The following is an 18,219-nucleotide window of genomic DNA, read 5'->3' as shown; positions in this document are numbered from 1 at the left end:
TATCTCTGTTAATCCAGCTTTTCCTCCGGGAGAATGGTCTCTCTTACCCAGATATGTTTTTCATCTCATCTGAATAAAAACTTCCCAGGGGCCTATTAAGGTCCGGGAATCTTCAGGCGGAAGTAGTGTATGCATTGACATTTCTTTGGAATTATCTTTTTGCCTATTTCTTTCCGCCTCTAGTTCTTCTTCCAAAATTCTTATGGAGTATTTGTTTGTTATTCTGGTAGTTCCAGCATGGCCTCTCAGGTTTTGGTATACGAATCTCATTCGGATGGCCAGTTGCTAACGTTGGACACCTCCGTTTAAACCAGACCTTTTCTTTCTCAAGGCCATTTTTTCCATCAGGATCTCAAATCATTAAATTTGAAGGGATGGAGATTGAACGCTTGGTTTTTAGTCATAGAGGTTTTTCTGACTCATTGATTAATACTATGTTTCAGGCTCATAAATCTGTCTCTAGAAAGATTTATATTGAGTCTGAAAGACCTACTTTTCTTGGCATTCTTTTAAAATTCATAGGCCTAGATTTGGAGTTTGGCGTTAGCCGTGAAAACCAGCGTTAGAGGCTCCTAACGCTGGTTTTAGGCTACCGCCGGTATTTGGAGTCAGTGATTAAAGGGTCTAACGCTCACTTTTCAGCCGCGACTTTTCCATACCGCAGATCCCCTTACGTCAATTGCGTATCCTATCTTTTCAATGGGATCTTTCTAACGCCGGTATTTAGAGTCGTTTCTGAAGTGAGCGTTAGAGCTCTAACGACAAAACTCCAGCCGCAGGAAAATAGCAGTAGTTAAGAGCTTTCTGGGCTAACGCCGGTTCATAAAGCTCTTAACTACTGTACCCTAAAGTACACTAACACCCATAAACTACCTATGTACCCCTAAACCGAGCTCCCCCCACATCGCCGCCACTCGATTAAAATTTTTTAACCCCTAATCTGCCGACCGCCACCTACGTTATACTTATGTACCCCTAATCTGCTGCCCCTAACCCCGCCGACCCCTGTATTACATTTATTAACCCCTAACCTGCCCCCCACAACGTCGCCGCCAGCTACTTAAAATAATTAACCCCTAATCTTCCGACCGCAAAGCGCCGCCACCTACGTTATCCCTATGTACCCCTAATCTGCTGCCCCTAACACCGCCGACCCCTATATTATATTTATTAACCCCTAATCTGCCCCCCTCAACGTCGCCGACACCTGCCTACACTTATTAACCCCTAATCTGCTGAGCGGACCTGAGCGCTACTATAATAAATGTATTAACCCCTAATCCGCCTCACTAACCCTATAATAAATAGTATTAACCCCTAATCTGCCCTCCCTAACATCGTCGACACCTAACTTCAATTATTAACCCCTAATCTGCCGACTGGAGCTCACCGCTACTATAATAAATGGATTAACCCCTAAAGCTAAGTCTAACCCTAACTCTAACACCCCCCTAAGTTAAATATAATTTAAATCTAACGAAATAAATTAACTCTTATTAAATAAATTATTCCTATTTAAAGCTAAATACTTACCTGTAAAATACATCCTAACATAGCTACAATATAAATTATAATTATATTATAGCTATTTTAGGACTTATATTTATTTTACAGGCAACTTGGTAATTATTTTAACCAGGTACAATAGCTATTTAATAGTTACCTAGTTAAAATAATAACAAATTTACCTGTAAAATAAATCCTAACCTAAGATATAATTAAACCTAACACTACCCTATCAATAAATTAATTAAATAAACTACCTGCAATTACCTACAATTAACCTAACACTACACTATCAATAAATTAATTAAACACAATTGCTACAAATAAATACAATTAAATAAACTAGCTAAAGTACAAAAAATAAAAAAATATTTACAAACATAAGAAAAATATTACAACAATTTTAAACTAATTACACCTACTCTAAGCCCCCTAATAAAATAACAAAGCCCCCCAAAATAAAAAATTCCCTACCCTATTCTAAATTAAAAAAGGTAAAAGCTCTTTTACCTTACCAGCCCTGAACAGGGCCCTTTGCGGGGCATGCCCCAAGAATTTCAGCTCTTTTGCCTGTAAAAAAAAACATACAATACCCCCCCCCAACATTACAACCCACCACCCACATACCCCTAATCTAACCCAAACCCCCCTTAAATAAACCTAACACTAAGCCCCTGAAGATCTTCCTACCTTGTCTTCACCATCCAGGTTCACCGATCCGTCCTGAAGAGCTCCTCCGATGTCCTGATCCAAGCCCAAGCGGGGGGCTGAAGAGGTCCATGATCCGGTCAAAGTCTTCATCCAAGCGGGGCAGAAGAGGATCTTCCATCCGATTGAAGTCTTCATCCAAGCAGCATCCATCCGGAGCGAAGCGGCAGGATCCTGAAGACCTCCAGCGCAGAACATCCATCCGGCCCGACGACTGAACGACGAATGACTGTTCCTTTAAGGGACGTCATCCAAGATGGCGTCCCTCGAATTCCGATTGGCTGATAGGATTCTATCAGCCAATCGGAATTAAGGTAGGAATTTTCTGATTGGCTGATGGAATCAGCCAATCAGAATCAAGTTCAATCCGATTGGCTGATCCGATCAGCCAATCAGATTGAGCTTGCATTCTATTGGCTGATCGGAACAGTGCACTTCCTGTTGGGGAGGAGTTAATATCCCATAAGTAATGGATGATCCGTGGACTGGATACACTTAACAAGAGAAATTCCTACCTTAATTCCGATTGGCTGATAGAATCCTATCAGCCAATCGGAATTCGAGGGACGCCATCTTGGATGACGTCCCTTAAAGGAACAGTCATTCGTCGTTCAGTCGTCGGGCCGGATGGATGTTCCGCGCTGGAGGTCTTCAGGATCCTGCCGCTTCGCTCCGGATGGATGCTGCTTGGATGAAGACTTCAATCGGATGGAAGATCCTCTTCTGCCCCGCTTGGATGAAGACTTTGACCGGATCATGGACCTCTTCAGCCCCCCGCTTGGGCTTGGATCAGGACATCAGAGGAGCTCTTCAGGACGGATCGGTGAACCTGGATGGTGAAGACAAGGTAGGAAGATCTTCAGGGGCTTAGTGTTAGGTTTATTTAAGGGGGGTTTGGGTTAGATTAGGGGTATGTGGGTGGTGGGTTGTAATGTTGGGGGGGGGGGGTATTGTATGGTTTTTTTTACAGGCAAAAGAGCTGAAATTCTTGGGGCATGCCCCGCAAAGGGCCCTGTTCAGGGCTGGTAAGGTAAAAGAGCTTTTACCTTTTTTAATTTAGAATAGGGTAGGGAATTTTTTATTTTGGGGGGCTTTGTTATTTTATTAGGGGGCTTAGAGTAGGTGTAATTAGTTTAAAATTGTTGTAATATTTTTCTTATGTTTGTAAATATTTTTTTATTTTTTGTAACTTAGTTCTTTTTTATTTTTTGTACTTTAGCTAGTTTATTTAATTGTATTTATTTGTAGCAATTGTGTTTAATTAATTTATTGATAGTGTAGTGTTAGGTTAATTGTAGGTAGTTTATTTAATTAATTTATTGATAGGGTAGTGTTAGGTTTAATTATATCTTAGGTTAGGATTTATTTTACAGGTAAATTTGTTATTATTTTAACTAGGTAACTATTAAATAGCTATTGTACCTGGTTAAAATAATTACCAAGTTGCCTGTAAAATAAATATAAATCCTAAAATAGCTATAATATAATTATAATTTATATTGTAGCTATATTAGGATGTATTTTACAGGTAAGTATTTAGCTTTAAATAGGAATAATTTATTTAATAAGAGTTAATTTATTTCGTTAGATTTAAATTATATTTAACTTAGGGGGGTGTTAGTGTTAGGGTTAGACTTAGCTTTAGGGGTTAATACATTTATTATAATAGCGGTGAGCTCCGGTCGGCAGATTAGGGGTTAATAATTGAAGTTAGGTGTCGGCGATGTTAGGGAGGCCAGATTAGGGGTTAATACTATTTATTATAGGGTTAGTGAGGCGGATTAGGGGTTAATAACTTTATTATAGTAGCGCTCAGGTCCGCTCGGCAGATTAGGGGTTAATAAGTGTAGGCAGGTGTCTGCGACATTGTGGGGGGCAGATTAGGGGTTAATAAATATAATATAGGGGTCGGCGATGTTAGGGCAGCAGATTAGGGGTACATAGGGATAACGTAGGTTGCGGTGGTTTACGGAGCGGCATATTAGGGGTTAAAAATAATATGCAGGTGTCAGCGATAGCGGGGGCGGAAGATTAGGGGTTAATAAGTGTAAGGTTAGGGGTGTTTAGACTCGGGGTACATGTTAGGGTGTGTAAGTGCAGACTTAGAAACTGTTTCCCCATAGGAAACAATGGGGCTGCGTTAGGAGCTGAACGCTGCTTTTTTGCAGGTGTTAGGTTTTTTTTCAGCTCAAACAGCCCCATTGTTTCCTATGGGGATATCGTGCACGAGCACGTTTTTGAGGCTGGCCGCGTCCGTAAGCAACTCTGGTATCGAGAGTTGCATTTGCGGTAAAAATGCTCTACGCTCCTTTTTTGGAGCCTAACGCAGCATTTGTTTGAACTCTCGATACCAGAGTTAAATTTATGGTGCGGCCAGAAAAAAGCCCGCGGAGCGTTAACAGCCCTTCTACCGCCGAACTCCAAATCTAGGCCATAGAATTTTATTATTTTTTCAGGTTGGTTTGGATAAGGTGTTGTCTTCAGTTCTTTGTTAGGACAAATCTCTACTCTTTCTGTTCTTTTTATTACAGAAAGATTGCTAATCATCCTGATATTCATTGTGTTGTACAGGCTTTGGTCCATATCACTCCTGTCATTAATTCAATCTCATAAAAAGAGGCAGGCGGGTAACAGCAAATTCAATTACATTTATTGTAATAAGACAAAAAAGGTGACGTTTCGGGACCTTAATCCCTTAATCATACCATGTGGTATGATTAAGGGATTAAGGTCCCGAAACGTCACCTTTTTTGTCTTATTACAATAAATGTAATTGAATTTGCTGTTACCCGCCTGCCTCTTTTTATGAATTTGTTTAGGACCTGGGCAGTGGTCCTTGGGTAACGTGCAAACTGGTCAGGGTGCTGAAGTATTTTTCTAATCTACATTAATTCAATCTCTCCTCTTTGGAGTCTCAATTTGGTGCTAAGGGCTTTACAGGCTCCTCCGTTTGAACCTATGCATTTTCTGAACATTAAATTACTTTCTTGGAAAAGTATTGTTCCTTTTGGTTATTTCTTCTACTAGAAGAGTTTTTGAGTTATCTGCTCTTTTTTGTGAATATCCTTTTCTGATTTTTCATCAGGATAAGGCAGTGTTACTTCCTGATATTCATCACTTTTTTCAGGTTTTGATTCGTATCAAACCTGTCATTAAGCCAATTTCTCCTCCTTGGAGTCTTAATTGGGTTCTGAAGGTTTTTCAGGTTCTTCTATTTTGAGCATATGCTTGCTCTGGACATTCATTACTTTCATGGAAAGTATTGTTCTTTTTGGACATCTCTTCAGCTAGAACAGTTTTTGAATTATCTGTTCTTTTCTTGTGAATCTCCTTTTTCTGATTTTTCATCAGGATAAGGTGTTTTTTTGCTGTCCTCATTTCAATTTTCACCTAAGTTGTGAATTCTAACAACATTAGTGGAGGAATTATTGTCTTTTCCTTGTGTCCTAATCCTAAGAATTCTTTGGTAAGATTCTTACATTTTTTAGGATGTGGTAAGAGTTTTGAAATATTATGTTGAAGCTACTCAGATTTCAGACAGACTTCTAGTCTATTTGTTATCTTTTTTGGTTTTAGGAAGGTCAGAAGGCTTCTGCCATTTCTTTGCCATCTTGGTTAAGCTTTTGATTCATTATGCTTATTTGGAGTCGGATTATTCCCTGTCTCAGAGGATTACGGCTCTTTTTACTAGGTCAGTTTTTACTTCCTAGGCTTTTTAAGAATGAAGCTTCTGTTGATCAAATTTGCAAAGCAATGACTTGGTCTTCTTTGCATATTTTTACTAATTCTACCATTTTGATGTTTTCTCTTCTTTAGAAGCAGTTTTTGGTAGAATAGTACTTTAGGCAGCTGTTTCAGTTTGACTCTTCTGCTTATAATTTCAGTTTTTTTTCATTATTAAAATTGAAACTTTTGATTTGGGTAGTGGATTAATTTTTCAGCGGAATTGGCTGTTTTTATTTTATCCCTCCCTCTCTAGTGTGGAAGTTCCACATCTTGGGTATTTATATCCCATACGTCACTAGCTCATGGACTCTTGCTAATTACATGAAAGAAAACATAATTTATGTAAGAACTTACCTGATAAATTCATTTCTTTCATATTAGCAAGAGTCCATGAGGCCCACCCTTTTTTGAGGTGGTTATGATTTTTTTATAAAGCACAATTATTCCAATTCCTTATTATTTTTTTTGATGCTTTCGCTCTTTTCTTATCACCCCACTTCTTGGCTATTCGTTAAACTCAATTGTGGGTGTGGTGAGGGGTGTATTTATAGGCATTTTAAGGTTTGGGAAACTTTGCCCCTCCTGGTAGGAATGTATATCCCATACGTCACTAGCTCATGGACTCTTGCTAATATGAAAGAAATGAATTTATCAGGTAAGTTCTTACATAAATTATGTTATTCAGCCTTGTGAAACCCCCCTGTCCCTCCCACTTTAAGCTGAAGAGAAAATATAAAGTGCAATATAAGTTGTATAATTTAGACAGACATATGAAAAGTATTATTCTAATTTGTTAAACTTTCAAAACACAATCAGAATTTGTAAAATCAAAATGTATTAAAATAGAAAGTGCAAAGCTTAAATGTAATAATACCGAAAGGACACAATCTGAAATTTAAAGTAATATAAAATACAATGCACAAGGTACAAGTGTAACAAAACTATGATATCATGCAGTGCTGTATTGCACTGGGTTTCAGATACAGAAAGGAGAGAGCTCTCAGTGCTGGAGAGTTTCCTCTTTTCTTTGAGCATTCAGTGAGTTCAGCCCCTGTGAAGTCTGCACAACAATCTCTCTCTCCAAGAAGGTGAATCCTGCCATGTATTTTATATAACTGCTGGATAAAAAATATCTAACGTTTAGAGCCATAAGTACAATATTAGATTCCTTGGTTCCAATGATTTGTCAAGGCCTGGTCAAAAGTAATGAGATAAAAAATGTGATCCTGAGCAAATTTGTTGATTGATTTGTTACTCAGGTGGATCATTTGGAATTTGGTTCTTGAAGATATGAACAATTAGTAGTAAGTTATGCAAACTGTAGTTGCAGACAAAGAATAGTGGTTGAGGTAGACTTGCTTTGTATCAAGCAGATGAAAGTTTCTGTAGTCATTATAGGAGATAATAAAGGAAGGAACAGGCCTTTTTCCAAAGCATGCAGTGATTGGTTAGTAGAAGTAAGTGTAGGTCAAATAATTCAGGAAACTGGCTTAACAAATATAAAGAATAAACTTAGTCACATTAATTAAAGATTAATGCAGAGACGAGAAAGCCAATGTAGCATGTGAATACATTATTATTTAATAAAGAGACTAGTGGGTCATAAACTTAAAAACCTGATGGACATGAACAGAAAGGCTTGATGATATTGGAACAAAGAACTATAAATTCTCTAGAACTGACTTTTTACATGACCAGGCAGGAGAGAGCTGTTTTTGACAATCTACTAGTGTGCCTGTATTGAAGAACTTGGTAATAAAATATATCAAAGGTAGCAAATAGGTACTATGTAAGTTCAGATTATGTTTGTTAGTTTCAATGCATCATATTAATGAAGTCTTGAGGTGTTTCATATATTTAAAAATAATCATTACTTTAAACTCTTACTCATCAAACTGGACCATCGTGAGAAGCTCAGTAAAGTTACACTTTACATTGCAGTTTACCCATTTTAATGTTTATTTTTAAAGTAGGACTCATATAGCTTTTTGTTTCTGGTAATAGTTATGCAGTGTTTACACAATTAACTAAGTTATCCATCTGTTTAAACATTAAAGGGACACTGAACCCAATTTTTGTCTTTCACGATTCAGATAGAGCATGACATTTTAAGCAACTTTCTAATTTACTCCTATTATCAATTTTTCTTCGTTCTTTTGCTATCTTTATTTTAAAAGCAAGAATGTAAATCTTAGCAGCCAGCCCATTTTAGGTTCAGCACCATGGATAGCGCTTGCTTATTGGAGGCTTACATCTACCCACCAATAAGCAAGCATAACCTGGTTCTCAACCAAAAATGGGACGTCTCCTATGCATCACATTCCTGCTTTTTAAATAAAGATAGCAAGTGAATAAAGAAAAAATAGGAGTAAATTAGAAAGTTGCTTAAAATTTCATGCTTTATCTGAATAACGAAAGAAAAAATTTGGTTCAGTGTCCTTTTAAGGCCTAGATTATAAGTAGAGAGCAAAAATGCAAGCTGTGAGGAGTGCTAATAACATTCGCATAAAATCCATACTGCTTGCATTTTTGCTCTTATTACAAGTCAGTGGATAATAATAATGGTGCAAGCTATTTGCTATTCATGACAGATAATAGGTTTTTATTATGGCCCACATTAAAATTCATGTTGCATAATGCTTATGCACTATACACCTTCCATGTTTTTTAATGATTAATAGCAAGTAATAACACCCAAACATTTTCTTTCATGATTAAGGTAGAGAATATAATTTTAAACAACATTCCAATTTACTTCTATTACCTAATTTGCTTTATTCTTTAGATATACTTTAATGAAGAAATAGCAATGCACACAGTGAACCAATCACAGGAGGCATCTATGTCCAGCTACCAATCAGCAGCTACTAAGCATATCTAGATATGCTTTTCAGCAAAGAATATCAAGAGAATGAAGCAAAATAGATAATAGAAGTAAATTAGAAAGTTGTTTATAATTGTATGCTCTTTCCAAATCATGAAAGAAAAAATTTGGGTTTCATGTCCCTTTAATACCTTGTTTTGAAAAAAAATGGGCCTGTGCAAAAGTGCAACACTTAATAACAACTTATAATACAAGCACGAGTGTGCTGCTTCCCCTTCCCACTAAAAGTACAACTCTTACTATTTAAAAATTAGGTGTGTTTATGCTTCAGTTGCATTTTAACCAATAACTTGCAATACCTGATTGTGCCTTATTGATTGCACGGGGCCGAGCGCTAAAGAACGCACCACTTGTTATCAGTTGCTGTCCACTTGTAATCTAGGCCTTTAAATATTCCGCATGTTACACATTCCTTACATATATGTAAATTTATATGCTTTCAAAAGTAATTTGAATGTTAGAAATAGATACTTTTCATCTGTTCTCTCTCACACATTTTCTTCTCTTTTCTTTTTTTTTAACGTAATTATAGAGGATGTCTTATATCCTTAAGGTAAGGGTGGATATATATTTTATGCTGTGCAATAAATGCTTTTTTTTTCTATTTTTCCTTATATCTGTTGCTTTTGTCTTCCTGTCAGCTGCCATTTAAACTAAGTTAGACAGAGAGGGAGAGAGATTAATATGTGTTCTTTAAATATGAGGTAAACAAGAGTTTAAACATTTGAAATCTTTGCTTAATTGCTTCATATGTCTGTCCTTGCATAATGCTGCTTTTGGCTAATGTTCAGACATTGTCAGATGTCTTGTCTATCCTATTGTATAATGATGTATTGCGAGGGCCATTGTGCAATAGTATTTTTTTTTTTTAAGGGGACATTAAAGATAAAAAAAGGAATGGTTTACAGAAGAAGAAAAGTGAACAAGATGCTTGATTTTAAAAACATTAATTATTTAATACATGTTTGTATGAATATTCTCCTAAAGGGAGTCTGCTTCTCCTAGCACACTCGATAAACAGTTGTTAAAAGAACAATGTACTGCAAAATTGGTGTCCCCTTAATATGTTTCAAGTGACTTGTTATACAAGCTACAAAGAATAAAATGAATTTAGGTCAATTTTTCGTATTTAAGAGCATAACTATTCAGCATATATTCAGGATAACCGGCTCCTTGTATGTGCAAAGAAAAGAACTTCACCTGCTTTCTTGTCTAAAACCAGTTTTATTTTGCCCGTGTTTCAACGGACCCAGCTGTCTTTCTCAAGAGCATTTACAAATTTAAAAAGTGCTTAACAAACCAAGGCACTTTTTAAATTTGTAAATGCTTGGTTTGTTAAGCACTTTTTTAATTTGTAAATGCTCTTGAGAAATACGGCTGGGTCCTTTGAAACACGTTGGGCAAAATAAAACTGTTTTTAGACAAGAAAGCAGGTGAAGTTATTTTCTTTGCACATACAAGGAGCCGGTTATCCTGAATATATACTGTGAGTATCTGCACGTTATAACATGGTGTCTTGATACAGTATCTCAGCACAATATTTTAATTGGAACTAGGAGCAAACTTCTCCTGACGAGTGGAACATATTCAAGTAAACAGACGAAGATCCATAGTGAACCAGCGCCTCCTTCTTGGCACAACATTATGAACTATTGCTGCCTGCCTTACCTCTTGCTTGTTATACCATGTATGAACCTTTGCTGCCTGCCCTGACCTTGGAATGTTTGACCTTGGTTTTAGATTTTCCTTCTGGACCATGCACTCCTGTGTTGTCTATCTGTCGTGCGAGCTATACTCCGCTACTGGGCTCCTATTCTTTATCAATGCTGACAGCCTCCTTCTGTTGGGTCTTCAATATACTCAACATTTACGCATACAGCACTGGATGTCCTATCTACTGGGAAAAGTTTTTTTTCTGAAGCTGGTTAGCACAGTAGTGTGGGTGCTTTTCAAGTGGTCACATACTACCCTCACATAGCCAACAGGCTATTAGTAGGTACATCTGGTATATGGTAAACTATATCCAGGGGACACTTTGTTAAATTTATTATCACATACTATTTTGTGCAAAATAAAGGGACCTTTTGTGCGCTCAACTATTTCTGAGAAGCTAGTCGCGATGCCTCCTCCAACAAAGCTCAAGACGTCTGTTTCTGACAACCTACCTTCTAGCATTTCTGACTCTTGTCTGTAGTAAGAGCTCAGGGTATTTTGGTGGTTTTTTACCTGCATGATATTTTGATATAAGCTCCATCTTTACATTTAGCGGTATTTCATACCAACAGTCTCTTGTTTCTTCAAAGGCATGGTTGGACAATCGGTTTTCTAAAGAGTTCTCTTTCTCCTCAAACCAGAGTCTCTTTACTAGGGGTCACTTTATTTGACAGATCAACAGAGATTAATTTTATAGACAGCTTGTTTAAATCTTTAGTCACTTCCCTTTCCACAATAGCTGTTTGCATGGAGGTGTTAGATCTGATGATAGCAACATCAGATGCTACTCCTTTTGCTGGGTTTCTCATGATACCTGTACAGCTTTGCATGCTTCATCAATGGTGCAAGGATTACACTCATCTCTCTCAGTAAATCCTTTTGGATCTCAGAACAAGACAAACTCTTTCCTGGTGGATAAATCACCAGTTTGTTTCTCTGGAGGCATTGCTTGTTCTTCCAACCATGACTTTTATCACAATAGATACAAGTCTCTTGGGTTGGGGTGCAGTTTGAGGGTTCAGGAAAGCAAAGAGAGTTTGTTCTCCTCAGGAGGCGAGGTAACATACACATTGGGAAGCATATTATCTCAGTCACCAATCCCTTCATCCTGGGGAGTGGTCTGTTTATCTGGAGGTTTTCAATCAGATTTAAGAATAGTGGGTTCTTCCAGAGATAGAACCGATGGCTTCTCAGTTGAAGGAAAAGCAACCGAGATATGGTCTAAGGATCCTCAGGAGAAGCTTATGGATGCTCTTCTGGCTCCTTGGTCATTTTGTCTTGCTTACATCTTTCCATCAATTGTTCTGTTGTTACGAGTGATAGCCAAGATTAAGCAGGAGCTGTCATCAGTAATTCTAATTGCTTCTGCTTGGCCTTGCAAAATTTGGTTTGTGGATTTGGTGCAGATGTCCAGGTGTCGTCCGTTGCCTCTTCCCCTGTGCCGCGACCTTCTGTCTCAATGCCCCTTTTATTATCAAGATCTCAAGTCTCTCAAGTTGATGCTTAGAGATTGGACACCTAGTTTTAAAACAGTGAGATTTTTCTGATTCTATAGTTGAAACCTTAATTCAGGTCTTTAAACATGTGACATGAAATATTTATCACAAGTCTTAGACTTTTTTTCTTTCTTGGTATGAGAAACAGGGTTTTTGCTTGCATTCTTTTAGAATTCCTAGAATTCTACATTTTTTTTCAAGATGGCTTAAATAAGTGTTTATCTGCAAGTTCTTTAAAGGGTCATATCTCGGCTCTTTTGGTGTTGTTTCCTTACATTCAGTTTTATTTAAGCTTTAGTCAGGATTAAGCCAGTGATTACACCATTCAGGAAAGCACAGGGAGTTTGGTCTCCTCAGTATGCAAGATTACTAATAAACATTTGGAAGCATATTATCTCAGTCACCAATCTCTTCATCCTGGGGAGTGGCCTCTTTATCTGGAGGTTTTCAATCAGATTGAAGAATAGTGGGCTCTCCCAGAGATAGACCCAATAGCTTCCCAGTTGAAGGAAAAGCATCCCAGATTTTTTTCAAGGTCTAAGGATACTCAGGCAGAGTTTATGGATGCTCTTCTGGGGTTTTTTCAAGATAACATTAATCAGGAGATTGTTGTTCCATCTCTTTGTCCTAATCTAAAGAATTTTTAAAAACTTTTATGATTCTGAAAGAGCATGCAGTTTTAAGACACTTTCATTATCAAATGAAATGTTGCTCAGTCTTGGTATATACACACTTTCTGTGGAACAAGATCCTACTGAGCATGTGCAGAAGCTCACAGGGTATATGTATACTAGTCTGTGATTGGCTGATATCTGTCACATGATACAAGGTGACGGAAAATGGGAGTAAAAATAAATTTGTTAGAAAAAAATCTACAGTGTTAAATCATTTTCTGTTAATTATGCAATTCTACGGCACTGAGTTGTCCTTTAAATAGAGGCTCCTAGAAAAGTTGGATGTTGTGAAAACTGTAAAATTCTATTTGCAGGCAACTAAGGATTTTAGACAATCCTCAAGTTTGTTTATTCATTTCTTTGGTTCTAGAAGGTGTCAAAAGGCATCAGCCATTTCTTTAGCCTCCTGACTGAAACTTTTTATTCACAGGCCTCTCTTTGAGGTGGGACAGTCTCTCCCTACCCAGCCGGTAGTTTCTGGACATTTGCATATAAACAAAAAAAATAATAATAAACATTTTTTTCATCCCACCCAAATTACATGTGGACTCCACAGCTTGGGTATTTGTTACCAGGATTAGTGATTTGTGGACTATATTAGTGTGTTATTTTGCATTTTACTAGTACAATATACATTTAGCATACTTTCCCTTCAGGCTTTTATATGACTAAAGACTGTCACAAAATAAAGATTTTTTTTTATACAAAATGTAAATTTAAATCAATACTCCCCCCCCCCCCCCCTGCAATTTCAATTTCGCCTTTTAGTACACATTTTGGTTATAGTTTCCCAATTAAAAAATAATAAATTAGTGCAGTTATTTTTATTATTATTTATAAACGCATAATTAACCCTTTCCTGTCTGGACTTATTTGTCTTCATCGGAACAAAGTTACGATGTAAACATAAAAGTAAAAATTGAAATCACAGGATCGTTCATGCAATCACGTGATTTCAATGATGGGATCGGGTCAGGGGGAGTGCCTAAGATGCTAGACGTGCCTTCCAGCCTGCGATACCATTTAGGAAGCTGCTATGGCTTCAGGATAGCCAAACGGCTAGGACGTTCCATGCTGTCCTAATGACGCTAAAGCCCAGCGCAGTTAGGACGGCATGGAACGTCGTAACGGCAGAAAGGGGTTAAAATCCCTTGAATACAAACATTTTGTGTTAATCAAAATGGAAAAAGTAATTTCTGCCTAGTCACTAAACCTGTTGTCTAAGGCAACAAACATTATGAAAAAAAAATCCAAAAAGTCCCCTTAACCCCTTGAGTGCTAATGACGGCTCAGAGCCATCATTAGCACTCAACTACCTTTTTTGCAATCTGGGGGCCCCCACCCGCTCCTACCCCAGCGATCGGGCCTGCATAGTGACAGGCATTGCTAAGTCTTCCAATTACTTGAGGCAATGTCACACGCAATGAAGTGATGTCACCGCGCAACTTTATTTAAAATTGTCAACACAAAGTATAGGGAAAGTGGGCATGCTGCTTAGAAACCTGTATATCAGGGATCTAAGCAGCTACAGACCCCCAAGACCACCATTGGAAAGGTAATCGCCAATCTTTCCAATGGTATACGTCTTGGGGATCTGGGGGGAAAAATAAACAAGTAAAAAAAAATGATTTTTGAAAATAGTAAAAAACAGAAAAATATTAAATTCAGCTTAACACTCAAAGGGTTAGTTATCAACTGGTAAATGTTTTTTTTTTTATCACTGATGTGTGGTGTACAAAATAATTTTATTTCACATTTTTCATTAAGAACAAGTTCTAGTAAAGTTTAATGTGAGCTGTCCTGACCTTGGCAGATTCCCAGTTACAAAAATTCTCTTTCAAGACATCCCTCGGTATTTGTTATTGTTTGATGTCCCTGGGAAAGCGAACTACCTCTCTGACGTTGTTCTACTAACAGACTTTCCTAAGTGTATTAGTAGGTTGCTAAGCAAAATATTACATGCCACAATGTCAGCCAGTGGGTTAAAGGGACGAAAAAACACAAAATTTTTCCTTCATAATTCAGATACAGCAAACCTTTTTAAACAACTTTCCAATTTGCTTCTATATGATTTGGGTGGTAGCTGCTAATTGGTGGCTGCACATATATAGCTCTTGTCATTGGCTTACCGATGTGTTCAGCTATCTCCCAATAGTGCATTGATCCTCCTTCTACAAAGAATACCAAGAGAATAAAACAAAACTGATAATGGAAGTAAATTGGAAATTTGTTTTAAATTTATCTAAATCGTAAAAGGAAAAAAAATTGGATTTCACGTCATTTAAATGTAAATGTCTTCATAAAATACCTACTTGAGTAAGCTTAGTGGAACACAGATAAATTGTTCTTTGCAAACTAAATGATGACTAATCATTAATAAAAGAAAAAAAAATCTTCACTAATTATCCCTTGAAATCCATTTATGAGTTTTGTAACTGAACCTAAATGATCACCAATAAAGTATTTGAGTTTTGTTTTAAATATCAATAAATAGGATTAACAACTGTATGCACATTGTACTAGTTCTCTTTAAGCTATACGTCAAAATGTAATCCTGCAGTGTCTAGCGCACCTTTACACTACCAGATTTATTTTTCAAAATTAAACAATTGGTTAGATATATAAACTTGAAACTCTGCATGTGGCACTGGATGTTTGTTTTGTAGACACCTCTTAGAAATTCCCAGAACTAAAATCCTGAATCTTTTAACATACTCTGCTTTCTGCAAGCTTTAAGTCTAATTTAATTTAGTTCTATGATATCATCGACAGTAGTGTTTTTTTCTGGTACAGATAAATAAATAAAATTGCTATCCCCACTCCCCCAGTAATATTTTATGCTACTGCAAAGGTGTCTGCCAGCGTTGCCTACAGTAAACTAGGGCCCGAACATGCAGGTCCTTAACTCAGCAGAGTTTTCTGGATCAGTTCCCAGGGATTCTTAAAGTCTTCTAGTTCAAAATCTAATTAAGACGTTTCCTAGCATTTCTTTGTGAAATACTTTCCTTGTCTAAAGTATTTTTACTTTTCCATTAAGTTAAAGGACCACTAAAGTCAAAATTAAACTTTAATGATTCAGATAGAGCATGCAAATGTAAACCTCTTGCTCTCACTTGGTTTTATTTGTATACTTTGATGAGCTTCTATCGGTTCATTGTGTTTTGTCTTGGCACAAGCAGCATTTGGTAGAAATGACTTACAGATAGTGCTTACTCAGGCCTAAGAAGAGGTTCTCTGCATCTCACCCTTGCCTTCACATTGTGTGATTTGGTACTGACTAGTCAGTGCTAAATATAGTTCCAAGATAGAATGAGAGAAAATCTTATATATTCCCTGACCAAACTAATACCTACCAGTTATTAAACTACCCTTATTATCTAAAGGTGGTAGACAGAATTGGATCAACCAGTTTACATATATTTACCGAAACAACCACTCAACCAGGAACAAACAATGGCTTAGTAGCTTGTTATCTGTCAAGTTACCACCTGAGAGCAGCCTCTTTACTCTTAATTGTGCTTTAACCCCTAGAGTGCTAACAACAACCTTGAGGGAGATCTGGGGGCTCCCACCCGCTCCTACCCGGCGATAGGGCCTGTATACTTACAGGCATCGCCAAGGCTTCACGTTTTGTGCGGTGACGTCACGCTCAATGACGTGATAACATCACCGTGCAACTTTATTTAAAAATGACAAGTATAGGGAAAGGGGTCATGCTGCTTAGAAGCCTGTATCTCAGGCATCTAAGCAGCTACAGACCCCCAAGATCGCCTAACCTTTCCAACGATGCAAGTCTTGGGGATCTGAAAAAATAAAAATAAAAAGTTAAAAAAAATATATATTTCAAAAAATAAAAAAAAACTTAAATCAGCTTAGCACCCAGGTGGGAAAGTGCTTAGCACTCAAAGGGTTAAACAGAGCACAACTTTCCTGAAGTATATCAGTCTGATCCCACCTAAAATACCAGGCTTCTTGAAGGATTTCTTGGCTCAATTGATGTCTTCCTTTGTAAGATGCTAAGGCCAGTCAACTTCTTCTTTTTGTTTTAATAGCCCAACTATCCTTTTTTGCACCATTATTTCCCCTTGGGTAAAAGGAGAGGACACATTGGGTGTTTACCAGGAGGGCTGCATAATCTGCTAAATAGCCGGATGGAAACATACACTTACACTTAACTAAAGACTTATGAAACTCTGTGACCTGATAAACTTACAGGTACCATAATCCTCTTCCGCTGCAGTGCCTTTATCATCACTTTTGCAGCCGTATAGACTTAATTTCCCCTTGTATAGATCTAAGATTTAGGCAATAAAATGGATGCCCCGATGTCCAAGAGTCTGTTGCACTTCAGAAACATATGGTCACTTTCAGAGTAATGGGTGCTAGATATCATTCAAGTAGATGAAGTCAAATGGGACATAATATTCCAATAAGGAAATCAACCATGGCCATCTCATGTTATTTGAGAAGTTCCAGAATCCAAGATTTTATTCTTGTCTTTTTCTGATGTAGAAAAAGTATCTTGGGTCTCTGAACAAGTTTTTGATGATAAAGATGGAATCTCTTCAGTAATTGCAACAACTGTGTAAATAGTTGTTCTTGCAGATAAAGTTTAAAACACATTTTTGAAACTCAAAACCTTTCCCCTCTTTTGATTAGTAAAATAAATTGACAACATTTCTACAACTCAGATGCCAGTTCATCCTCTATGGTGCAAAATAAATTTGTATCATAGCTCTAGGAAGGTTGAGTCCACTATTATTCTGGAGTTCATTGCAAGCTTCTGGTATTAAAGAATTGGACACATCTTTTGATCCAGCACCACTTAAGGATTGAGTAATTTTTGAGGGAGCAACTTGCAGCAACTCTACAATACATTATGGGCCTGTTGCAGTCAACTTCTGTTTCCCTACATGTTGGGCGCTGTCACTGAAGCACCATGCATAGGACCTCTATGCGCTGGGGAAAGGAAGAGAAGACAATGAGGCCTGGTTCCTGGCAACTAAGTACCAATTTGAAAAGCAGCATGCTAATGCCTGTTGTGATGTACAGTGCTTAATCAGATATGCAGAAGACATAATGCACCCATTGCTAAAAATCCACTACTGGTCAAATATAGAAAGATCCCAGGAATGTTGATTATTTTTATTTATTAAACACAGTACAATATACTGTGTTGAACCATTGATAGATTATATAGAATTCCAATACAGAGTTCACAAGATTACCAATATTCATTCGGATACATACAGCTAGATTTAAAGCATAAAATGAAAAGTTTGTTACAGCATTTGGCCAAATCAAGGCTTTTGCTTACCTTTTGCTTACCTAGGTCACTAACCTACAGTCATACATGTTACCCTTCAATCAAACACACTGAAATGCAATCAATAGTGTCACAGCTATTTGTAATTCCCTCTAGACATACACAGAAGCAAACTTCACTCTCAAACAAGAGTCTCTCTCTCTCTCTCTCTATCTTTCACTCTTTTACTTTTTCTCTCTCTCTTTT

At 37.3% G+C, this 18,219-nt stretch overlaps 1 protein-coding gene across 5 annotated transcripts in view; it reads left to right on the top strand.

The window, feature by feature from the left end:
* Positions 1 to 18,219, top strand: part of ARHGEF6 (Rac/Cdc42 guanine nucleotide exchange factor 6) — a 283,838-nt gene that overhangs the window by 232,177 nt on the left and 33,442 nt on the right. For 4 of the 5 annotated variants that reach the window (XM_053699227.1, XM_053699226.1, XM_053699230.1 and 1 more), the window contains one exon: positions 9,357 to 9,377. The exons of the other annotated variant lie outside the window; for it this stretch is intronic. In XM_053699227.1, the coding sequence (XP_053555202.1) occupies positions 9,357 to 9,377 (21 nt within the window). The remainder of the gene's footprint in view (positions 1 to 9,356; positions 9,378 to 18,219) is intronic. 5 annotated transcript variants of the gene reach the window in all.

This window comes from Bombina bombina, chromosome 1, assembly GCF_027579735.1.
Source record: "Bombina bombina isolate aBomBom1 chromosome 1, aBomBom1.pri, whole genome shotgun sequence".
In the NCBI taxonomy this organism is placed as follows: domain Eukaryota; kingdom Metazoa; phylum Chordata; class Amphibia; order Anura; family Bombinatoridae; genus Bombina; species Bombina bombina.
This window is presented reverse-complemented; position numbering and strand designations above follow the sequence as displayed.